This window comes from Cebus imitator, unplaced genomic scaffold, assembly GCF_001604975.1.
Source record: "Cebus imitator isolate Cc_AM_T3 unplaced genomic scaffold, Cebus_imitator-1.0 Scaffold214, whole genome shotgun sequence".
NCBI lineage: Eukaryota > Metazoa > Chordata > Mammalia > Primates > Cebidae > Cebus > Cebus imitator.
In genome coordinates this window covers 2,013,252-2,038,462 of record NW_016107529.1, presented here as the reverse complement: position 1 = coordinate 2,038,462, position 25,211 = coordinate 2,013,252, and the positions used below count along the sequence as shown (strand labels likewise).

Here is a 25,211-nt window from a genome sequence, read left to right as displayed (position 1 = left end):
CAGGCTGGAATGCAATGACTCAATCTCAGCTCACTGCAACCTCCCCCTCCAGGGTTCAAGCAATTCTCCTGCCTCAGCCTCCTGAGTAGCTGGGATTACAGGCATGTACCACCACACCTGGCTAATTTTGTATTTTTAGTAGAGACGGGGTTTCTCCATGTTGGCCAGGCTGATCTCAAACTCCTGACCTCAGGTGATCCTCCCGCCTTGACCTCCCTAACTGCTGGGATTACAGGCGCGAGCTACTGTGCCCAGCCACCTAAAGGTAATTTTATACAATATTTTTAATAATTCTGTGCATGAAACAAAGTTTGTGTACACTGAACCATCAAAAAGCAGAGGCGTCGCTCTCTCAGCCACCCATGTGGACAATCTGTGATTATTTAGTATCACCATCATTTTTGACTGTGAATTTATATGCTCCCAATAAGCATTTTTTACTCTTATTCACACATAAGTACTTAACAGTAAAAATATAACATGCCATTAATACAGTGAAAAACTAAAGTGTTTAGGGTAACCCAGCAGCACGTGAGCGTCAGCAGAATGCCTATGTCCGCTGTAACAACAGCACAGCGAACATGGCAGCCCACAGTCTCCAACTACAGTGCTCAAAAAGCTTAAAGTTTTAGGCTGGGCACAGTGGCTTACGCCTGTAATCCATCTCACTTTGGGAGGCCCAGGTAGGTGGATCGCTTGAGGTCCAGAGTTCGAGACCAGCCTGGCTAACATGGCAAAATCCTGTCTCTAGTAAAAATACAAAAATTAGCTGGGCATGGTGGTGAGTGCTTGTAATCCCAGCTACTTGGGAAGCTGAGGCAGGAGGATCGCTTGAACCCAGGAGACCGAGGTTATGGTGAGCCAAGATCACGAGATCATGACACTGCACTCTAGCCTGGGCAACAGAATGAGACACTGTCTCAAAAAAACAAAGAAAAAAAGCTTCAAATTGTGGGGCATTCTGGATTTCAGATTTTGAAATTAAGAATGCTCAACCTGTTTTGGTAAATTTTTTTTTTTTTTTTTGAACAGTGGCCTCCCCATTGCAAGCTTCTGGGTCCACCCCTGGTTACATGAATGACTAACAAGGGACAAAGGCGAAAGGTGTGTTCCACACAGAAGGAACAGCATGTTTAAATGCCTAGAGATTTGAAAGTGCATGACATGCCATAGGGGCCCCAGCCTCATCAGCCTCTTTACTTGTACTGCTGGTGGTCTCATCAGCCTCCCAAACTCCAGCTATCCTCAGTGTGTCCTTTCCCACCTCCATGCCTTCATCCGCACTGCTCCCCGAGCTGGTACACCCTCTCCATGACTTCAGTTTGTTTAAATAACAAACTTCAAGGCTCAGTTCTGTCCCCACCTCTTCCAGGAAGCCCCCCAGTCTCTCCCCTTGTCTGGATTCTTTATAGTTGCTGGTGGATGTCATCACACCTTGCTTCTAGTAGTTAATTATCTTTTCATGTCTGTATAAGTGACTCCTAGAAATGGGATGATTCTTGCAAGTGAGCATCTGGCCCGTGCTTAAAACTGGGCAAGATGGGAATTCACTGCCTTTCCAGGCAGCCTGTTTAGATTTGAGCAGCTACCATCAAGCCCAACCTGCCTGGCTCCCCTGGGATCTGGTGCAAGTCCTGTTCCCACCGTGGCCGCTTCTGCAGGCTGTCCCCTTCTGCTTCCTCTTCTGACGTCCTGGAGGTCATGGTTGCTCCAGGGGAGCTACAGTATTTCCTTACTTCTGTCCCTCCCTTTGTGAAGGGACAGTTCTAATGGCAGCCACATGCTCTGATGAGTCATGGTTAAGAGCAGCATCTGGGGCCAGGAGGTGGTGGCTGGTTAACTCTTCATGGGCCAGTGGCTCTCTCTGCCAGAAGATCAGGTCAGATGGAGACACCAACCTCAGGGCTCCGGACACAGTGGACATTTGGGGAGTGTGGTGGGTGACCCCACAGAAGCACTGGGAACACAGGGGAGAGAGGGCCAAGCGGGGAAGGGGCTGGAGTGTTGGCTTGGGATTCAGGAGGGCTGGATTCCAGTCCTAGTTTGCCACTTATTAGGTTAGTGATCATGCGTGAATCAAATGAACCCCATGCCTCAGTTTCCCCATCTGTAAAACAGCAACTATGGGGATCATTTGAGAAGGCATTGTGAACTGCCAGCTGGCGGTGAGTGCTAAACCGCGTTTTACCCGCCTTGTCTCCTGCAGTCATTCCGTGGGTGAGATGGTGGGATTAAAATCCAGGCCTGACTCTGGGGGCTGTCTTTGTCTGCTCGAATGCCTTCATTAGTGCGGGAGGATGGTGACGGCTCAGGTGGGGGCCGCTTCAGGGCGGGAGCTGTGGGGAGGGGAAGTGACAGGCAAGTGGGCCTCAGGTCCCGGAGAAGAACTTCTAGCGCCAAATAGGTGGGGACGTGTGAGGAGGGCGCCAGCTCCCGGCCGGGCGGTGTCTGCGCGGAGGGCGCCGGGCTCTTACCTGTCGGAGCGGGGGCGGGGGCCGCCCGGAACCCCCGGCTGTGCGGGAGCGCGGGTCGCCGCGGGCGGCCATGGCTCCACGGTGCGGGTGGGGAGACCGAGGCCCGGCCCGGCCCCGGCGCCTTCCCCGCCCCCGGCGCGCCCCTCCCCGGCCGCCGCGTCCGCGACCGCACAGCGCCCGGCTCGGGGTTCCGGCGGCAGCACCTGGGCCGCGGCTGGCGTCCGGCGGGGGCAGCGCCGCCCGCGCCCCTCGGCGATGACCTCGGCCGACGCCCCGGGAGCCCTGCCCGCGGGGTAAGTGCGCGGCGGGGAGGCCCGGGGGCGCTGGCGGAGCGGGCTGGGGCCGGGGCGGGTGGCGGGCGCCGCGCCAGGCCTCCCCCACGCACCCGCCCGGGGCCGCACTGCGGCTTCCAGCCCCCACCCCGCCCAGCCCCGGGAGCCGCCGCCGCCGCCGCCGGCAGGAGAGGGCGCTGGGGGCTGCGAGGGGGAGGAGGCGCGGGGACCCCGGGTCGGTCACTCCCCTTCTGGGTCCTAACTTTCTCACAGAGCTATCGTCAGACACGTTCAGAGCCGCCTTCCCAACCTGCCTCGTGGCGTTCACTCCTGTGGGGTGGCCCTGTTACTCTCCCCTGTGACGGATGAGGAAACTGAGGCAGAGCACTTAAGTGACTTGTCATCCGTCACCCAGGAGGGGAGAGTTGGGGGTGGGATTTGAACTCAGCTCTGTCTGTTGTCAGATCCCTTCACCCCCATCATCTTCAGGGACATTAGGGGAACTTAAAGGGCCAAGGTATGGGCCAGCCAGGCCCATTGGGTGCAGCAGGAACCTGGGTAGTAAAAAGTGGGCGTTGTCACCTTCAACGTGGCTCTCCTGCCCAACCCTACCCACATCCCACTGAGAAACCCCTATGGACCCCTACCTACATCACCCCCTGTAGCAATGACAACCGCTATTGCTGGGAGACCTTCCGAAATTCTCCGCTTTTCCTGTGCCCCAGTGGGCAGGGCAGGGGGTGGCTGCTGGGACCCCTGACCTCTGGGAGGTTGCTGGGCAGAGATCCAGCCCAGGTGAGCTGGGAGGAGGGTTGCTTGGAGCCTCACTACCAGTGACAATATTTGCTAAGGGCCCGCCACCTGACACATGAACAGGGAGGTGATGAGGCTGGTGCCAGCTGGCAGCTAGAAACCCCCGCCAGGCTTGTGAGTGTGGCTTTATCAGGGCTCGGAAGCTGGGTTGCTGGGGGACACCTTGGCCTGGGAGAGGGTTGCCTGGTGAGTTTCAGCTTGATCACTTTTGTTGTATGACTTTGGCCAAGTCCTTTACCCTTCCTAGACTTCCGGTCCCTCCTTTGGAAAGCACAGGGAAGCATGGCCGGCTGCTCCTTTCCTGCTCCGGGCCGAGTCTTTGTAAAGCTGGAGGTTGGATAGGCTCCTTATGCGCAGCCCTGACAGCATCACCACCCTGCTGGGTCCAGAAAAGTGGTTTCCAGGAGAGAAGTCGGGCATGTAGCAAGCTGTCTATCAAAGAAGCCTAGACTCCCTGGCTGAAAACCACATTCATCCCACTTCCTCATATGCTTACCTCCGTGTTTAAGTGCCCTCCACAACCCCAGCTTCTCTGGCCCTGCTGCAGGCCTCAGGACAGCAGGCTTGCTCTTACGCTGGTGGGTCTTCCTTATGCTGAGCCCTACCTGCCTCTCTGCATGCCTGCCCACTCTTCTCTGAGGCCACTTGTCCGTCTGTCCCCACCCCTGGTTAGGGTCATCCTGGTGGGATCTGAGCAGAGGAGGGCCGCACGCCGCAGGACCATTCTCACCTTCACTATAGAGACACTTACTCACTCGCTCAGCAAACACTCATTGAGGCCTGCTCTGGGCCCAGATGGTCAGTGGTGGACGAATGAAACCCTTAAATCTCTACCTCTTTAAAAATCATGAAACATTTAAAGCCTTCAGAAAAATATAGCAAATAATAAAATGAACTCCCATACTTTTGCCACCCAACTTTGTCAGATATTAACATTGTGTCCCATCCATTTTATATTCTTTTTAAGAAATAAACCATAGCAGAGACCCTTGAAAGTCCTGTGGAAACCTCTTCCCTTCTTCAGTCTCCAGAGTTAATTGCCATCCTGAATTTAGGTTTTATCATTTCCCTGTTTTTATTATTTTGCTCAGTGTATGTGAGTCTTAAAAATATGTAGTTTGGGTCAGGCATGGTGGCTCATGTCTATAATCCCAGCACTTTGGGATGCTGAGGCAAGCGGATCACCTGAGGTCAGAAGTTCGAGACCAGGCTGACCAACATGGAGAAACCCCGTCTCTACTAAAAATATTAAATTAGCCAAGCGTGGTGGCACATGCCTGTAATCCCAGCTACTTGGGAGGTTGAGGGAGGAGAATCACTTGAACCCAGGAGGCAGAGGTTGCAGCCTGGGCAACAACAGCAAAACTCTGTCTCAAAAAAAAAAAAAAAAAAAAAAGGTAGTTTGTAGTTTGTTCTTTGAAGTTTTCTGTGAATTGAGTCCTATAGCATGTGTCATGCTGCAGCTTGCGTTTTCACACTCAACTTCAGGTTTCTGAGATCTAGCCTTGATCCTGCAGCTCTTGTCCCACTTGCCGTGATGTGTGATATACCGCCCTATGTAGACACTTCCATTTGTTTATTTATCCTTCTTGATGGATGTCGAAGTGTTCCCAGTGTTTTGCTATTCAGACAGTGAATATTCTTGTACGATTGTTCTTTGCACATATGTGTTTCACTAGGGTGTCCCCTAGTAGTGGAATTTCTGGGTGGTTGGATATGTGCACTCGATCTTTAAAATAAAATAAGAGACAGGATCTTGCTTTGTTGTCCAGGCTGGTCTCAAATTCCTGGGTTCAAGCGATCCTCCTGCCTTGGCCCCCCAAAGTGCAGGGATTACAAGTGTGAGCCACCATACCTGGCCCACTCAATCTTTTAAACTATTTAGTTTCATCATAAAGTCAGTGCTGCTTGATCAAGAAATGATGACAAGGCCGGGTGCGGTGGCTCACGCCTATAATCCCAGCACTTTGGGAGGCTGAGACAGGCGAATGACTTGAGATCAGGAGTTTGAGACCACCCTGGACAACATGGTGAAACGCCGTCTCTACTAAAAATACAAAAATCAGTTGGACATGATGGTGGGTGCCTATAATCCCAGCTACTCGGGAGGCCGAGGCAGGAGAATCTCTTGAACCCAGGAGGCAGAGGTTGCAGTGAGTCCAGATAGTGCCGTTTTACTCCAGCCTGGGCAACAGAGCAAACCTCTCTCTCTCTCAAAAAAAAATGACAATACATAATTTTAGAAAAAATAATAATTACTCACATTTTCTGAGTACTCTTGTGCTTTCACACAAGAAAGTCGCAAAAACCGCGGGAGAGAAGTACTGTCATTCCCATTTCCTTGATGAGGAAATGAAGCTCGTAGATGGTGCGGAACATTCCCAAGTTTATCCAGCAAGGAATAGCTGCAGCTTGAGTCTAGGGTTGTCTGCTTTCAGAACTCACGAAGGCCACACTGCATTAGGTCATGCCACATCACTCTTGTCACACATTTATGTGCCGCTAAGGGGGACTCTTTGGAAGGAGAGTCACAATCATTTTTGCAATTTAGGAAGGTCACTTTGGAAGCGGCAGATCCCCATGGACAGGTTATTTCACTCGTTGAGCCAAAGTTCCCCTCAGTGGTGAAGAAGGGATTACAATCCAGCTCTGACTGCAGTTGGCCTCCTGAGTAACTGCTCCGCCACCTCACCCACCCCACACCCACATCTCCCTGACTAGGATGGAGGTAGAAGGATTTTCTGTTCTCAGTGGGAACTGAGGGTCTCCCAGCTCTACCCAGATCTCCCTATGAGATCCAGAAGTAGCAGTCTAGGCCAACTGTAGTAGAGAAGTGGGAGGGAATGGGAGAGTGGGGGTGGCTCTGGGCTGCCTGACACTCCCTCCCGCCCTTTAGCTCCCTTCTCAATCGGGCCTCAGTGTGGGTGGGATCTGAAGGGGAGAGCCCCCACCCCTGTGCCAGAGCTCCTGGCATTGGTCACCAGCTCTGTTCCATCCAGCCCAGCACCTCTTCTCCTCCTCCCTTTCCTCAGTTTCCCAACGCAACTTCACCCACCATCACTGAGGAATAGATGTCACCTGAGCCAGGCAAGGTGTCCTGGGAAAAGAAAGGTCTTGAAGACGCAGGGGGAGCCTGTGGAGAAGTGGGGGCCTCCGTCTCAGCCAGGCGAGGGGAAAGGTTTGGCACTGTTGCTTCCACAGAATGCATTTTTGTCTTCTCCCAGCCTCCTGAGAGGAGCCTGATGGTGTTCCTGTCTTCACTGCCTTCCCTGCCTTATCTGTCAAAGGCAGATAAGGGTTCCTGCTGGCAGGACTGAGTGAAATCATGCAGTCATCAATTTAGATAACTTGAAGAGCTAATCTCTCTGTGGTGATGGGTGGTTGTTAATGCCATTATTAAGTCAAATGGGGCTGATGTCTCCAGCCTTCCTGAGCTCTCCAGCCACTGTAGCCTCACCCCTCCATTTAGAGGGCCTTCCAGAGCCTCTGTCTTCCAAGCCCTTCCAGAATGCTTGTACCTCCTAACCATGGCGCCACGCCTCCAGCCCTGTGCATGTTGTTTCCCCTTCTTAGACTTCTTTCTCCATCTTGTTCTCAGTCCAGTGGCATCTTCCTTGATGCCACCCTCCTTCCACTTAGCCTCCTGAGTGCTCCAGGCTGAGTTAGAGGTGTTTTCTGGGCCCCTTCTGCCCCCAGTGACTCCCATTATCACAGCCCTGATCACTGTGGCTGTCACTGCCCTGTCTGCCTGTCTCCTGTAGGCTGTGAGCTCCTAAAGGGGCAGGTCTAGGTCAGTTTCCACTCTCTGTGTCCCCAGAGCCCAATCCCAGGCATAGCCTAGAGCATGAGATTCATGGGTGCTTGTAGGAGGGAAGGAGAGAGGAAATTAGCCCAGGGCTCAGCTCACCCCCAGATGCTGCAGACAGCCTCATCCCAGTTAAGCAGAAGAGGTGTTGGGGCTGCTGAGGGAGGGATGTGCACCTCTGCACTGTCTGTCCATGTGGCCCTGCTTCTTTCTCTCCAGGTAGACCAAGCAGACAGAATGTCTTTGCCAGTGGGGGATGGAGGTGGTGAGTGGTGCGTGTGTGTGCAGAAATGGGGGGCAGACTCTTGGGTCTGGAATTGTTTAGAGGTTGGCATAAACCACAGCAATGGACGTGACTCTCTGGGCTAAGCTGACGGGCACTGACTCAGGCAGAAACTTGGGTTAGAACCCATGCTTGGATGTGTGACCTTAGCCAAGTTACCTGTCCTCTGTGCCTCAGTTTCCCCATCTACAATAGGTGTGTGTTGGGGGGTAATAATCCCATTTCACAGGGCATTTTGAGAACAGTTAGAGAGAATGACAGTTGAACACCCAGGCAGTACATACTCAGTGCTGCTTCATTGATTCATCCAACAGAGATGAATGGCTTGAATACCAGTCACTAGGCTATGCCCTGGGCACAAAGAGGTAGACAGTGTCCCAGCCTCTGAAGAGAGGGACAGGGGCAGCATCAGGTGGGGCCTTTTAGGCCATGGAAAGGAACTTGACCTTTACCCTAAGAGCAGTGGGAACCCAGGGAAGGATTTTAAGTTTAGAAATGACATGGTTAGATTTGGGTTTTAAAGACGTATCTTTGGAGATGATGGAAGAGACAGGTTAGGATAAATAATGCTTCCAGAATTCTTCCTCAAAGAAACTACCTAGAGGCTGGGATGAGTTACAACAAACATTCTTTAAAGGACATTCCTGGCCGGGCGCAGTGGCTTACGTCTGTGATCCCAGCACTTTGGGAGGCTGAGGTGGATGGATTAGCTGAGGTCAGGAGTTTGAGACCAGCCTGGCAACACGGTGAAACCCTGTCTCTACTAAATATACAAAAAATGAGTCAGGTGTGGTGGCGCATGACTATAATCCCAGCTACTCAGGAGGCTGAGGCATGAGAATCGCTTGAACCCAGGAGGAGGAGGTTGCTGTGAGCCAAGATTGCACCACTGCTCTTCAGCCTGGGCAGCAGAGCAACACCGCATCTCAAAATAAATAAATAAATAAGTAATAATAATAACAAAGTGCATTCCTGCGCTCCCACAGAAGTAACAGAAACCCCCTTGAGCCAAGAGTGAAGAAAGAACTGAAGTCAGGCTGGCAAGTAAGATGAAGCCACAGCAGCCTCAGGGTATTTACACATTTCAGAAATCTAAAACCAGGAGTTTTAACGGCCACTCCGTGGATGGGAAATAAAGTCTTGGGCCCACACAGTTACAGTTTGAGGAGTTGCAACTTAGCATCCCCCCACTCAGCACATAAATCTGGGACCCTCCAAGGGCTACATTCAGTGAATAGGAGGATTGGCTAGAAAAAAGGCCCACCCCACCAGCAAGGGGAGACAGCATTTCTAGTGGGGGGAAAAAAGACTCCCTAAAAAATTATAAATACCGGTCTGCCATCGAATAAACTTTGGGTTTGATGGTATACTACTACCTTTGTGGTCCTGGAAACCACAAACTTAAAAAGTAACTTAAATAGTCTCAGAGTGGTAGTTCCCCAGGGAACCTGGCCAAAGTAAATGAAAAATCCTTCCTGGAGCAATGTGTCCTGTCCCACAGTCCCTCTGGATCCGCCAAACATGAATTTGTAATATAATTAAAAAACACACAAGGAAATAAGCCACTGTGAGCAGCAGGCACCAGAAACAAGAAAGAGCAGAATTAGTTTCCCTGAGAGTCTAAAATGCTAGAATTATGAGATCTAGAATAGAAAGAATTATGCTTAAAATGTATAAAGGGGCCGGACACGGTGGCTCACGCCTGTAATCCCAGCACTTTGGGAGGCTGAGGCGGGCGGATCACATGAAGTCAGGAGTTCAAGACCAGCCTGGCCAACATGGGGAAACCCTATCTCTTAAAAAAAAAAAAAAAAAAATGTATAAAGGAATTGAAGATGGACTTGAGGCAGGAAACATGATACTACCCCAAATAACTAAGATTTGAAAAAGAACCAAGTGGAATTTTATAAAATGAAAAATATAATCATTGAAATGAAAAATTCAGTAGACAGGATAAACAGCAGGTCAGAGGCACCTAATGAAATTACTCAGGATCTGACAGAGAGTCCAAGAGATGGTATAGAAGTTAGTTAAGAGACATGAAATGTAGAATAAAAAGGTCTAACAGAGAAGAGGGAAGAAGATGGAAAGAGTGGAATGGAGAGTTTTCCAACAGACCTGGGTAAAGATGGTGCTGGCCTGGACCAGAAAGCACTGGACAAGAAGGAGTGGATTGAGAGACGTTAGGAAGTAGGCCGGGCACTGTGGCTTATACCTGTAATCTCAGCACTTTGGGAAGATGAGGTGGGAAAATCACTTGAGCCCAGGAGTTCAAGACCAGCCTGGGCAACTTAAGAGACCCCATGTCTGTAAACATTCTTAAATTAAGAAAAAAAGTCAGGAATTAGTCCAGGCGCAGTGGCTCACGCCTGTAATCCCAGCACTTTGGGAGGCCGAGGTGGGCGGATCACGAGGTCATGAGATCAAGACCATCCTGGCCAACATGGTGAAACCCTGTCTATACTAAAAATACAAAAATTAGCCAGGCATGGTGGCACGCGCCTGTGGTCCCAGCTACTCAGGAGGCTGAGGCGGAAGAATCGCTTGAACCCAGGAGGCGGAGGTTGCAGTGAACCGAGATTGCTCCACTGCACTCCAGCCTGGCGACAGAGACTCCGTCTCAAAAAAAAAAAAAAGGTCAGGAAATAGAATTGATGGGGTTTAGTGATGGAGGGGATAACAGAGGCCAGGTAAGTTATGTGGCAAAGATGACCATCAGATTTTCTGCTTGAGGAACTGGGTAGAATAGTGTTGCTTATTAAAACTGTGGACAGGCATGGTCTCACATCTATAATCCCAACAGTTTGGGAACCTGAAGCAGGAGGATTGCCTGAGCCCAGGAGTTCGCTGAGACCAACCTGGGCAACATGGTGAGATTCCATATCTAACAAAAGACAAAGAAAGAGAAAAGAAAAAGAAAAGAAAGGCAAAGATTGAGGAAGAACAGATTTGGGAGAATGAACAAGAGTTCAATTTTGAAAAAGACACAGCCAGACGTGGTGACTCACGCCTGTAATCCTAGCATTTTGGGAGGCTGAGGCGGGTGAATCACGAGGTCAGGAGTTCTAGCCAGCCTGGCCAACATGGTGAAACCCCATCTCTACTAAAAATACAAAAATTAACTGGGTGTGGTGGCACATACCTGTAATCCCACCTACTCAGGAGAATTGTTTGAACCCAGGAGGCAGAGGTTGCAGTGAGCCGAGATTGTGCCACCGCACTATAACCTGGGTGACAGAGCAAGACTCTGTCTTAAAAAAAAAAAAAGAAAAAGACATATTTCAAATTGTCTGGGAAGAGCTGCTGATGCATCTCAGAAGAGGAGACTTTACAGCTGGGCTTTAAGGTATATGTAGGAGTTTACCTGGTGGAGAGGGAATTTCTTTGAACTAACTTTTGGAAAATAGGATTTCCCTTCAGGGGGATCTTCGAGCCCCTTTCTGGAACATTCTTTCACTCAAAGGAGGCTACTTGAGAAGAGGCATTATCAAAATATCAAATAGACAGGGCTTCTGGGATCTCTTAGTTTCATTTCTCATTTTTATATGGGAAAGTTGAGGCCCAGAAAAGTCAGGGGTTTGCTTTCCTAGCCTTAGACTCTTCATTCATTCATTCACCTAACAGACATTTATTAAAATCCTGCTTTGTACCGGATACTTGCTTTCTGGAAGCTTATAGTTTAGTGGAGTGGGGCAGACAATAAACACAAAAATAAGTAAAATATATCATGTCAGAGGGTGGTAAAAGCTATAGAGAAGCGTGAGGACTTGAAAGGGCTCAGGGTTCTGGAGGAGCCATTGGCAAAGTGAATTTGAAAGGCCCTGGGCCTCTTGTATGGGGCCGCTGACCCTGCAGTCCATTGTGACAACGTCTGGGATTCTAGAGTGCAGGCCTGGGGGAGGGAGAAGGCCTGGAGAAGATGGAGGGAGAAAGGGACTGTGGGATTTAGTGGGTGGGCTGCACCCCCCTGGGGGGCAGCAGAGTCCAATGGGTCAGAAGGGCCACAAAGACTCCCTTTACCCTTGTGGAGGGTAAGATCATTTATTCCTGAGGCCTCCTTGCACCCTGCCCTTGGCCCCTCCCCAACCCCCATCAGATCTCAGATGACATTCCCTTCTGCTCCCCCTCTTATCCTTGGGAACACGAAGAGGTGGGTCCAAATTGTCCCTTTGTCTCAGTACAGAGTGGCAGCCTGGAGGAGCTTGTGACAAGCACCCAAGGCTGTCCAGAGAGGCTGAGTAAGCCCTGTGAGGCTCTGTCCCAGCCAGGAGAGGCTGGAGGGCCCCTGCGTCATGTCCCGCATCTCTTTCCCCAGGACTCCTGAGAGCAGCCTCCACGAGGCTCTGGACGAGTGCATGACCGCCCTGGACCTCTTCCTCACCAACCAGTTCTCAGAAGCACTCAGCTACCTCAAGCCAAGGTGAGGCTCAAGCCCCAGTTGGGGTCAGGGGTGTGCATGACAGTCAGGGAGAACCAGAGGTTACATACCATAAAACTCACCCTTCCTTATTACTTTAAAACATCTATTGGGCCAGGCATGGTGGCTCACACTTGTAATCCTAGCACTTTGGGAGGCCAAGGCAGGCAGATCACTTGAGGTCAGGAGTTCAAGACCAGCCTGGCCAACAAGGCGAAACCCTGTCTATACCAAAAATATAAAAAATTAGCCCAGTATGGTGGTGCGTCCCTGTAATCCCAGCTACTCAGGAGGCTGAGGAAGGGGAATTGTTTGAACCTGGGAGGCAGAGGTTAAAGTGAACCAAGATCGTGCCACTGCACTCCAGCCTAGACAACAGAGTAAGATTCTGTCTCAAAACAACAACAACAACAACAACAACAAACCCATCTATTGATAGATGAGAATTTAGCTTTCTTACACCCCTGCCATGTCACCCTTCCCTCATCCTCCTCTTGTCATTATACCACAATATTGGGGTAAATCAATAATCAGTGTTTAGCTGGCCATGCTGGCTCATGACTATAACCCCTGCACTTAGGAAGGCTGAGGCAAGTAGATTGCTTGAGCCCAGGAGTTTGAGACTAGCCTGGACAACACAGTGAAAACCGTATCTACAAAAAAAAAAAAAATACAAAAAATTAGCCGGGTGTCCTGGTGTGAATCTATATTATCAGCTACTCGGGAGGCTGAAGTGGGAGGATCATCTGAGCCCAGGAGGTTGAAGCTGCAGTGAGCTATGATCTTGTGCACCACCGCACTCCAGCCTGGGCAACAGAGTAAGACCCTGCCTCAGAAAAAAAAAAAGGAAAAGCAAAAAAGAAAAAGAAAATAAAGTAATAATCAATGTTTACGTAACCATACCTCTGTGATTAATGCTCATTGTAAAGGAAATCATGTGTGAGACTGTTTCCTTCTAGAGTTAATAATTGTCTTGCTTTTCCCATTGGCCTAATATGCTAAATATGTATCCTTAAGTTTTTATAACCACTCCATCAGATCATCTTATTGTGAGTTTTTCCCCAAATGCTGAAACCGATCAAGTGCTCAGTTCCTTCCTGCCCATTTTCCTGGAAACCTGTCCTCGGGAGGACAGATATGTCTTCTGGCCTCTGCCTGCTGTGTCTTGGAGCTCCTTTGCTTCTCTCCCGTTTCTTTGATTCCAGGTCTTATCTCTTGTGTCCCCCCTTGTTTGCCAGGGAATGTCCTACAGAAATTTCCTCAGAAAGGCTGGCCGCAGTGGCTCATACCTGTAATCCCGGCACTTTGGGAGGCCGAGGCAGGTGGATCATTTGAGGTCAGGAGTTCGAGACCAGCCTGGCCAACATGGTGAAACCTTGTCTCTACTAAAAATACAAAAATTAGCTGGACATGATAGCAAGTGCTTGTAATCCCAGCTACTTGGGAAGCTGAGGCAGGAGAATTGCTTGAACCTGGGAGGTGGAGGTTCCAGTAAGCAGAGATCGCTCCATTGTACTCCAGCCTGGGTGACAGAGTAAGATTCTGTCTGAGAAAAAAAAAAAATTAAAATAAAGGCTTGCATAAATATAACATTTTTCCCTAAGAACTTTGACTACCTGGCTTCAGTGTTCTGGCATTTACTTTAGCTGTGAGAACTCTAATTCTTTTCACTTCGTATATGATCTTTTCTCCTTCTCCAGAAAGGTTTGAGATTGGCTCTTGTAAATCTGGAATTTTACCGTGATGTATGGCAATGAAGCCTTTTTTATTCTGGATTGCTGCGTGGGCTCTCAGTTCTGGGAAGTGCTCTTGTATGATGCTTCCATCTTGTTTCCCTTTCCTGGGCTTTCTTTAACTCACCTTTTCCACCTCCTGGGTCAGTCCTCTTCTGAGCTTCTTCCTTCCCCCTCTCCTTTTTCCCATTGCTTTATCTTTTTTTTTCCCCCTCTGATTTTTGGAAGATTTCCTCACCCTTCTCATTAATTCCTTCTGTTGACTTCTTTATCTCTGTAATCGTATAATTAATTTCCTGGTATTCTTTATTCTCTGAGTGTTCTTTTTCCCTATAACATCTTCTTCTTGGTTTATGGTGCATTAACTTCTTTATATCTATATTTGGAATATGAGGTCCTTAGGACAGCGCCTGGCATGTAATAAGTATCTAATAAAGTATTTCTTATTATTGTCATAGAATATTCTCTTTTTTTTTTTTTTTTTTTTGAGACAGAGTCTCGCTCTGTTTCCAGGCACCAGGCTGGAGTGCAATGGCGCGATCTCGACTCACTGCAAACTCCGCCTCTTGGGTTCAAGCAATTCTCCTGCTTCAGCCTCCCAAGTAGCTGGGATTACAGGCACGCGCCATCACACCTAGCTAATTTTTGTATTTTTTAGTAGAGATGGGGTTTTACCATGTTTGCCAGGATGGTCTCGATCTCCTGACCTCATGATCCGCCCACCTGGGCCTCCCAAAATTGGGATTACAGGCGTGAGCCACCGCGCCCGGCCATTATTTCTCTTTAAAATGTTTCATTCTTTTCCTGCATAATTTGGCCTTCTTAGTGTTCCCGCAGTCTGTTTAATGGGGGAAATCCTCCTCTCATGGGGTGCTTTCTTCAAAAACCAAACAGTCCCCGGCTGTCTGTCTGGTCCTATCTAAGACTGAGCTCACACAAAGGCCAGCTGGAAGGTCTGTGCCAAGCTGCCTTGTAGTTGGTGGGGTTGGCTTTGGATGATCTGGCAGAGAACTGGCCCCCAGGTGTCAGCACCAGCATGGCTTGGCTTCTCCAGAGAGGAATCCTCTGTTCCCCAGCCTAGACAGAGAGCCCCACAGCCTGGGGGCTGAATTGTGAGACTGGGGGCTGGGGGGCTGGGGTCTAATCATTTCTGCCACCTACTCTCCCTAGTTCCCCTCTTTTCAGCTCCAGCTTGTCCTCTGCACCCAAGCCCCACGGAAAAGTGAATGCTGAGGCTGGGGGACTGGCTTCCACAAGTCCCCAGGCCTGACCTGTTCAGTTTCTCTAGACCTGAGGCACCCATCTTTTCCCCGTCTAGAGTCAGTGACCCAGCTTCTGGGCTGGGGTGGGGGTTCCAGGGCATGATGATCGCAACAAGTCCCTCGAGTGGCAGTCTCCACACCTCACTCCCACCCTCTGAAGGGACCTGGCTTGAGGGGGTCAGGCTGGGTGGGTCAGGGTCTGCAGCAAGAGTGTGGCCATGGCCTAAGGAAGGCCCAACTGCAGCCTGCTCTGTCTTGGAATGTCCAGGGTCCCTTTCCAGTTTTCTCGGAAGGCTCCCCAGCTCCTGCTTCTCCCCTGGTCATTTCCTGTCCCGCACTCAAGCCTGGACCCCAGACCATGGTCACCCTCTTGCACTGGAAACCAGCCGCCCAGGCCACAGCTGCTCAGCCTGTCCTGCACCCCAAGCACAGACACCAGTGTTTCTCCTCACCCACTGAGGCCCAGCTAAGACCAAACCATGCCTCAATCTACTCTAAACTGTCCTGCAGACTTGGGGCCAACAAAAGGGAGTCAAAACACAGGAGAAAATATTAAAACCAGAGGCTGTGGCTGCACCTGGGTTCTCGAGCTGTCCCTGCCACAGGGTGAAGGGGCTTTTCCCTCTGTGGCACCCTCACCTCAGTAGGGCATTCTAACAGGAGTCCTACAGCTCTCAGGACCCCCAAAGGAAACCCTCGTTCTAAAAGAGACACCCAGGAATCCAGTCTTCCCATGGAGCCACCTGTTACCTCACATGGGAAGCAGTGCAGTTTCTCAGCCCCTGCCTTATTCCGGAAAAGGATCGATTCTTCCTTCCTTCCTTCTTTCCCTCCTTCCTTCCTTCCTTCCTCTCTCCCTCCCTTCCTCTCTTTCTCCTTCCTTCCATCCTCCCTCCCTCCCTTTCTCCCTCCTTCCTTCCTTCCTTCCCTCCTTCCTTCCTTCCTTCCTTCCTTCCTTCCTTCCTTCATTCCTTCCTTCCTTTCTTCCCTCCCTCCCTCCCTCCCTCCCTCCTTCCTTCCTTCCTTCCTTCCTTCCTTCTTTTTGATTTTTTTGTTTCTTTGTTTATTTTTGAGACAGAGTCTCACTCTGTTGCTCAGGCTGGAGTGCAGTGGCTTGATCATGGCTCACTGTACCCTCTGCCTCCCAGGTTCAAGCGATTCTCCTGCATCAGCCACCCAAGTAGCTAGAATTACAGGTGCGTGTCACTGAGCCCAGCTAATTTTTACATTTTTAGTAGAGATGGGGTTTCACCATGCTGGCCAGGCTGGTCTCGAACTCCTGACCTCAGGTGATCCACCTGCCTTGGCCTCCCAAAGTGCTGAGAGTACAGGCCTGAGCCACTGTGCCCGGCCCTTTCTTTCTTTTTGAGTTTAACAGCCTTTCTCCAAATAGTAGTGTCAGTAGCACACTCCCCCTCTGTGACAACCACCTGTGACAACCCAAAATGTTGGGGGTGGGGATACCCTGCCACTCCCACTGAGAACCATGGGTCTAGAGAAAAATAATTCTTGCTGGAAAACAGCCTCCCTTCCTCACCGATGGCCACCAAAGCTTCAGATGTTGGGTCCAGTGTCATTCACTGTTCTTCACTGAACACACATTGTCTCATTTAATTGGTCCTGGTCCCATGCATTGGGGATCCTCTTTGGCTCCAACTGGGGCATCTGGCTTTCCAAGCTCCCTTCCCAGCCTCCCCTCTGCTTTCCACAAGTCACGTTTGAGTAGTGTCGTCTCTGCTTCTAGTGTATTTCACTTTGCACTGAGTCTGACTTGACGCACTGTCTCTGGGACATGGAGGCTACTGCTTTTGGTTTTCTTGAATTATGTGATCATAGTTAATAAACGGCAGAGCGGGATTTGGATCCAGGTCCTTCAGCTGCAGAGACCACACGCCAACTGCTGTGTGCATGGTTCGCCCTCCCCCTTGGGTGGCGGCATTTACCTTGGGTGGGTCCTCACATCTGCCTCCCCCTACCACGAGGAGTGAAGGAGGTGGAAAGGGTGCACTGGGGACGGGGTGAGGGTGGGGGTGCAGTGAGTTCAGGGTGTGCCCTTGAGTGTTCTGGAGTTTCTCTGAGGGAAAAGGCAAGGTCACCTGCTGAGAGCGAGGGGCCAGGTGATGCTGCAGGGATAACAAGGAGAGAGGAAAAGGTGTTTCTGGGCAGGATGCTGGGCCTGGCAGAGGCTGGGGCCCCAGCCCAGCATGTGTCTGCCTGTGTAGGGGGCAGCTTTCTCTGGCGTTACCCAGTGGCAACATGGAGAAAGTAGACAGTTGCATGGCTCCTGAGCTGGGCTCCTAGCTGGGTTCAGCAGAAGGTTGGCAGGCTTGGCACTGAGTATGCTGACGAGAGAGAGACTGGTATGAGGACACGAGCCTAACTAGTCAGGAAGAGGAGACAGGCTGGAGGAGGGAGGATGGGGCAGTGGGAGTGACGAGCCAGTATGGGCAGGTAGGGAGGCTGTGTCTGGGAGGGGGGTGGCATCCTTTAAGACTCCAGAAGCAGAGCTGTTCTGTGTGATGAAAACAAGGTCACGCTGTGACTCAAAGGATGGGGGTGGTTGGGCAACTGTCACTGGTTCATTCAGAAACAGCCTGTGAGCGCCCTCCTGGGCCCGGCAGTGTGCTGGGTGCTGGGGCTCCTGACTGAGCAAGACCTGGGTTATTCTCAGGGTTCTGCAGGGAAATGGTGAAACAAGCAGTCAGTGGTGCCGAAAGCTACACAGGGACCCCACTTCCTGTGGGAAAGGGACTGGTCAGGAGACTGCATCATTCCTGGGGCTCATTGCCACATAACATTGGAGGTCATTTGTTCAAATATTATTAAGAATTTAAAGACAATGACAGCAGAGAATTAAACCAAGCATGGGCCTTTTTTAGGCACAGGCCCTGTGCAACGGCATAGATCACACACCCGTGAAGCGGCCCTGGAAGGCTTCCTGGAAAAAGTGACAGTTACACTGAGATAGACTGGATGAGAAGGAGTCAGCCAGATGGAGGGGGTGTTTCCAGGCAGAGGGAACAGCCTGTGCAAGGGCTGGGCAGTGAATGAGGGTCTGGTGTATCTGAGAGATGGAGACGCTCAGCCTGGCAGGAATGGGAGGAGCTGAGGCAGGTCCCAGAAGGAAGAGGGCAGGGTAATGGACAGCGGACTGGGGGAGGGGAGTCCGCAAAAGCAGCTTGGGCTGGAGAGGAAGGCAACGAAGTGGGGTCTGATAGGACCAGAAAGGGGAGTAGGGGGAGCTTCAGTGCGCATGAAGGGGCAGAGACTTGGAGAGGCCAAGGGACTGCCTCTGCCTTCCAGTGTCCTCCCCATCTTGACAGCTAGTCTGGGCCCAAGAAGGTGGGACCCCAGTAGACATGTCCCAGAGTGAGGGGGCAGCTCAGGAGTGAGGGGACTATTGTTCCTAGCATCCTGAATGTTATGTATGCAAATAAGAACCTGTGAGGTACAAGCTAAACTTAGGGTGGCTGAGGTTTGAGAGTTGTCGTGCCTCTGTACCCCATTTCCCAGTTCAGACTAGATTTGGGGGCTTCCAGGTGATAGGCTGGGGAGGGGCTAGTATTTTTACCCATAGGTTCCTGTTGGGGAACTCAGACTAGAAATTCCACTTTGTCTGCCAGCTGACCAGGTGGGGCTGTCCCTCTTCTGGGCCCAGCACCAGGTGCGGCTGGGTAGGTGGCGCTGAGTCCCAGGCCTCAGACCTGCAGTGGGGCAGGAAGAGAGAGGCAAGGGCTTGAGAGACGGAGAGACCCAGGGGCTGGGGGTGTCATCTGGGGGATGGGTCTGTGTGCTGCCAGGGAAGCCCCTCCTCAAGGAGAAGGTTTTTATTCGGAGAAGTGACGCAGGACACAGAGGGACTTACATTTACCGAGCACTGGTGCAGCGGCCCCTGACCTGGGTATTCTGTTTAAGCCACACAAAAAACCACTGGGGAGAAGAGTTACAGTTTTCCTTCTGCAGGGAGAAACTAGAGGCTCAGTGAGGCTATGAGACAGGATACGTGCCAGGTCACACAGCTGGTAGCTGGCGAAGCCAATTCCAACCTGTGTCTGAGGGGCTCTGAAGCCTGGTTCTGGCCCCCACTCTAAGCAGCCCACTCTTCTCCACAAGCCACTGCCTGCAGATGAAGCAGTCCTGGCAAAGGCCTGGGAGCATCCAGAGAGTGCCCCGGCTGCCGGGAGCAGCCTTTGTTTCCTTCCTTTGACCCTCAAGGATCACAGGAGCTTCACCCAGAACTAACTTAATTTACGAGTGTTTTATGAACAGGAAAAGCAGGAAAAGGGGTAAAGTCATATGATTTTACAACCAAACAGCCTGTAAACCTTAGTCATCTTTCTCTCCTCTGAAGTTCCCAGCATATACCTGGCACTGAGGAGCTTCATAAATAATTCACAAGGAGACCTGGGGAAGGGAGTAAAGGCTTTCCCAGTCAGTCCCACAGCCCGCAGGGATTGGGCAGGCTGGCATTATCATCCCCGTTTTGCAGAATCAGAAATCTAGGCCCAGACACGTTAAGTGACTCCCCTCACATAGAGAGAACCTGGTGTTGTTCCCATTCCTCCTTGCCTGTTGCCTTCTCCATGTGATAGACTAAATGCCACCCGCTGCCCGCAACACACCTTTCAGCTGGGGAGCCTGGTGTGGTGGAGGAGCTGGGAGGCTGGAGGCTCCTGAGGCCACCTTGGCTCAGCCCTGACATCGGTGCTGAGGACAGAGGTGAGTCACACACAAGCTCTGTCCCTGAGAGGCCCACAGTCTGGGGAGAGCTGAGCCTGTGCCGACGTCAGTTCAGCGTGGCCCATGCCTCAGTTACAGATGGAGTCCCTGAGGAGGGGGCCTGGATTCCCAGTGGCCTGGGAGGCATTTAAGGGCTTTGACAGATATGTCAGGAGATGTAGAAAAAGGGCATTTCTTTCTTTCTTTTTTTTTAAAAAAATTATTATTACTTTTTAGAGACAGGGACTCACTATGTTACTCAAGCTGGTCTCAAACTCCTGGGCTCAAACAATCCTCCCTCCTTGCCCTCCCAGAGTTCTGGGATTATAGATGTGTGCCACTGCGCCCGGCCGAGGAAGGGCATTTCAATCTGAGAGAACAGCCTGGGCAAAGGCCCAGAGGAGGGAAATATGGGATTTTCTCATGGAAGGTCTGTGTGGTTCAGTGTGGCTGGGGGTGCAATCTTGAATGTGACCAGATGGGGGTGGTGGGGAACAGAAGCATCAAGAGGGCTGGAGAGGTGGGCAGGGCTGGCGTCTCATGGAGCTTCAGCCCTGGCAGGATGTGGAAGCCATGGGAAGGTAACCATGGTGTAACCATTGGGCACCACGATCAGATGAGGTGAGGGAGTAGGAGGAGGCAGCAGGTGGCCAGTGAGGAAGTCTAGGGAGTGGGCTCGAGGACAGCCCAGGGCTGAGGTTTGGGCTAAACAGATCTCACAGACAGGACTTGGGCTCAGCCTCCAGGAGGTGGGGGCAGAAGGCAAGAGGGCGGCACTGGGTGCAGGGAAAGGCCACCTCGGGCCAACATGCACTAAACCCTTTCTCAGTGCACACGGCGGCCATGCTACTACTACCCCTACCAAGCCGATGAGGAACTGAGGCTCAAATCTGGTAGGTCACTTAGGGCCACTCAGCAGGAAGAAGGCAAGCTGGAAACAGAATCCCAGGTCTTTTGAGTAGCAAAGAGAGGATCAGACCTGGCCAAGGCCCTCCCTGTGCCTGGACCTCCGGCCCCCCAGCCTCACTGCTGAATGGAGGAGGGTAGAGCTGAACTGCCCAGGCCCAGCTGCCTCTGGGGCTCTGCGAGGTGGTGCTCTCAATGTCCCTTCTCTTTGGCAGAACCAAGGAGAGCATGTACCACGCACTGACATATGCCACCATCCTGGAGATGCAGGCCATGATGACCTTTGACCCTCAGGACATCCTGCTCGCTGGCAACATGATGAAGGAGGCACAGTTGCTATGTCAGAGGTTGGGGGCATTGGGGGCAGGGATGAGAGGTTGGGAGGCCCACCCTTCTGTCACCCTGGCCCATTCGCACTGCTGCTTTTGGCTACAAGGTTGTGTCCCCAGGTGCTAAGAGCGGTCCCTGTCGGCCCTGCTTCAGGAGCTATGTTGTCCAAGCCAGTCACTGGGCAGCTTTTAGGGACCAGGGTGACAAGCTAGAGGAGGAGGCAGCAAGACTTGGGTGGGCAGGAGTGTAGGCCAGGCTGGGCACCAAGAGACATTAAGGAGAGGAACCCAAAGGTGGGACAGGTTGGGAGCTGCCAGGAGCAGCATCACCTGGCCTGGGGCAGGTTGGCCAGGGACTGCTGTATAGACTCAGCCCCAGGACTGTTCGGGTAGTAACTGTCCTCATTTTACCACTGAAGACACAGCCTCAGAGAATTTAAGTGACTTTTTTTTTTTTGCCAGAATATCAAACCTTTTCTGCCTGACCCAAAAGCCTGTGTTCTTTCTGTTAGCTCTGTCTCTCTAGAAATTTTCTAGAGTATAGCAGAGAGGGGCAGAGGCAAGTGTGTCCTCTCTCTCATCCTCACATGGGGCCCCTCTTTTTCTTCTGCAGGCACCGGAGGAAGTCTTCCGTAACAGATTCCTTCAGCAGCCTGGTGCACCGCCCCACACTGGGCCAGTTCACTGAAGGTGCGGCATCCAGGGCGTCCTCTCAGCCATGCTAGGCCAGGCGGCCAGCTCCAGACCCAGGAAGGGGCAGTCATCCTCCCTGTCATCACCTAGGGGGCCGGGCCCTGGTGTCCATGCCAGGACACACATGGGTCAGACCTGGGGCCTTTTGAGGCGTGGCTCTCTGGTGAGGGTGTGGGGGGCAGGTGAGACCTACTTATGTGATGGCACTACTGGCTGAGAACCTGCAGGTCAAGACAAGGGAAGGCTGTCACAAGGCCAGGGCTCTGCTCCTAAGGCCAACAGTGTTTAGAATTGTTTGTGCAGTTAAGTTTACTGATTCAATTATCCTAGTGATCACGTGAGCCCCAGAGGGGAATGTGGTTTTAGCGGCTGAGTCACTGGGACAAGATGCTGACCACATGAGAGGAGGCGGTCAGGGCTGTCATGGTCCATCCAGGTCTTTGTGCCATGACCACATGCAGCTATCCTGGAGGCAGCAGTGGCTGACCAAAAGCAATTAGGGGCTCTGCAGCATAGGGGAAAGTGGCCTTACCCCCCTCAAGAGCCCTGGAAGTTTCCAACACCCCAGAATACCTCTGATGTTGCTGGGTGCACAGCACCTGCAGTAGTGCTTGGGGAGCAAGAGAACAAGACTAGGGGGAGGGGTGTGAGCTAGCTTCTGGGGACAGTGACGAGTGCTCTGAAGCACTGGGTGACGAGGTAGGGGACAGGAGAGGTGCTAACATAGGTTCCCTTTGCTTTTGGGGAAGTAGGGGTATGAGGAGGCCACGGGGCTTTGGTTTTCTCCCGACAGAGGAAATCCATGCTGAGGTCTGCTATGCAGAGTGCCTGCTACAGCGAGCAGCCCTGACCTTCCTGCAGGTAGGGACCTCCGCTGGTACAAGGAGGCTGGGATTTCAGAAGATCAGTTTCCACGTCCAACCACAACCCATCCCCTAGAGCAACCGTGACCCGTCCCCCATAGCAACCACGACCCCTCCCCTGTAGCTGTCATGACCCATCCTTCACACGCCTGCCCCTGGGCACACATGCTCCCACCATTACCAGGATGCTGTTTGCACTGTGTGACTGCGTTAGTTCCTGTTAAGGGTCACATGGGTGTGATAGGCATTGTCTCAAAGCCTGCTTTCCATTTGATTCATTCAGCAAGCACTGTAGCACCTATGATCTATCAGACTTTTTGCACACAGTACAGGTATGTAGTTTTTCCATACCTTACACACATTATAGTTTGTTTTTGCTAACATTTACATTTCTCATTTAATCTTCACCACAGAGGCCTATGAAGGGGAGACTTAGAAGGGAGGGGTCACTTTCCCAAGGACACATGATTAGCAAATGATAAGCAGGGAACCTAGGTTTGATGAAGTTGGTGCCCAAGTCTCCTCATCAAACAGTGAGAATGATGAGAATGATCACTTCGTGGTTTTGCCTGAAAGCCCGGGTTATAATGAGAACATATCATCATCATTATATACGTGTATTTAGCAGGAGAGGAACATACGCATTTTAGTGTTGGGATGCTGGTAAAATGCATTTTAGTGTTGGGGTGCTATGAAATTAACCTCAGGAGATTAAGATTGGATTAATTCTAATCCTTGCCTTAGGATTCACTGCAATGATTGCACCATAAATGACATTTTGATTTGTTTGCTTATTACATTTTTACAAATAATGAACACCCCCCAACACTGCACCCGCCTGGAGGACAGAACCCTGGCAATAGCTCTCCTCACCCTGGGGGTTCCTTCTCACCTGTCCATGCACCCAACAGGGGAATCACTACTTAGAGTACTATGTTTATTGGTCCCTACCCTATTTATTTATTTATTTATTTATTTATTTATTTATTTATTTTTGAGACAAAGTCTCGCTCTGTCACCCAGTCTGGAGTGCTCTGTAGCAGGATCTCGGTACAGTGGCACAATCTCAGCTCACTGCAACCTCCACCTCCCAGGTTCAAGTGATTCTCCTGCCTCAGCCTCCCGAGTAGCTAGGATTACAGGTGCACGCCACCATGCCAGGCTAATTTTTGTATTTTTAGTAGAGACAGCGTTTCACCATGTTGGCCAGGCTGGTCTCAATCTAACCTCAAGTGTTGCGCCCACCTCGGCCCTACCCTATTTTTTAAAAATATCTTTCTCCACTTCGTACTCCTGTCTGAACAGCATATTGTGATGTTTCAGTGGTGCTGAGATTCCTAAGCTGTGCGGGTCTTGCTTTCTTCACTCAGCCTTATGTGACTGTGTGTTATTTCCCTGTGTGAACAAACCGCAGTCTGTTTATCTGTCCTCCTGCTGGTGGGCATTTGGGCTGTTTCTGGTTGTTGGCTATCATGAACAATGGTGCTGTGAACATTCCCGAAGGTGACTTGAGTTTCGCAATCCTTGATCATCAGTTTCCGTTGGGTGTACACAGTGAACGGCGGGCTGTAGGCAATGGAGCTTTAAATTTATAAATGTGGTAAATACCTGCTTGTTGTAAAAACCACAAACAATCCAAAAACAAGCATACCCCCTCCTTTCTCACAGTCCCTCCACCTAGAGGGAGACACTGTTAACCACGGGCGCTGCCCCTCCAGGCCTCACTCTAAGCACATAGTATGTACACATGGGAGGCTGGTCCAGCCCTGAGCATTTTAGAGGTTTTTGTTGGGCCAAGGACCAGGGAGGCCTGGTTTGGCTGATCTCCGACCTCATCCCCCCAGGGGAGGATAAGTTTCCTCACAGGGAGGGGTAGACAGGCCCAGAGCCTTGCAGGATCCCTCTCACGCCTACAACTGCCCACCTGGGCCAGGCTGTCAGCATCTTTTCCTCCTGCAGGACGAGAACATGGTGAGCTTCATCAAGGGCGGCATCAAAGTTCGAAACAGCTACCAGACCTACAAGTGAGTGGGGCTGGCCATCCATGTGTGGGGAGGCCCTGGGCCACGGCATCCGTACGCTGCCCACCTCAGGTGGCTTTGTGGGAGGAGAAGAGTACTAACCGAGGCCGGAACCCAGACTGCTGACACCAGCAGGTTTCTGTGCCCTCAGCACCTCGGTCTCCTGGAGTAATATTCCCCTGGCTTTCTGGCTGTGTCCCTTCCCTTTGGTCCCTTGAGTGCCTGCTCTGTGCCAGACCCTCTGCTGGGGAAAATAAGACACAGATTCTGCATTGGGTGGTCTGGTAGGGGCTGGGAGACAGCTACAAGAACAGCTGTTTTGGGAACAGCAGCAGAACTCCTACACATCTGTTAAGGCCCAGTCCAAATGCCACTTTCCCCCTGAAGCTTTCTTTGACCCCTCTAGTACATGGGAAAGGTATACGTATACACACACATACACACATGCACACACGTGTGTAGGTGCTCTCTGCGTGTCAAAATGATTTCCATGCTCTTTCTCAATCCCTGACATTCAAACTGGGCCAGGCACAGGCTGAGTTTATGAATGAATATTCAGTCCAGAGCATTTGTATCCAATATGGCTTCATAATCCCTTATCTATCGTTTCTACAGCAAAAA

The 25,211-nt window shown here is 51.2% G+C and overlaps 1 protein-coding gene across 6 annotated transcripts in view; it reads left to right on the top strand.

Annotated features, from left to right (window-relative positions):
- Positions 1–25,211, top strand: part of TTC39A (tetratricopeptide repeat domain 39A) — a 59,272-nt gene that overhangs the window by 12,945 nt on the left and 21,116 nt on the right. Inside the window, exons 1-6 of one of the 6 annotated variants that reach the window (XM_037745803.1) lie at positions 1,709–1,879; positions 11,963–12,067; positions 20,900–21,031; positions 21,627–21,703; positions 22,500–22,567; positions 24,529–24,593. In XM_037745803.1, coding sequence (XP_037601731.1) covers positions 1,770–1,879; positions 11,963–12,067; positions 20,900–21,031; positions 21,627–21,703; positions 22,500–22,567; positions 24,529–24,593 — 557 coding nt within the window. In that variant the 5' untranslated portion in view covers positions 1,709–1,769. Of the gene's footprint in view, positions 1–1,708; positions 1,880–1,906; positions 2,058–2,164; positions 2,313–2,630; positions 2,768–11,962; positions 12,068–20,899; positions 21,032–21,626; positions 21,704–22,499; positions 22,568–24,528; positions 24,594–25,211 lie in introns of those variants that run through there. The other 5 variants (XM_037745805.1, XM_017548726.2, XM_037745804.1 and 2 more) reach the window with 5 other exon arrangements.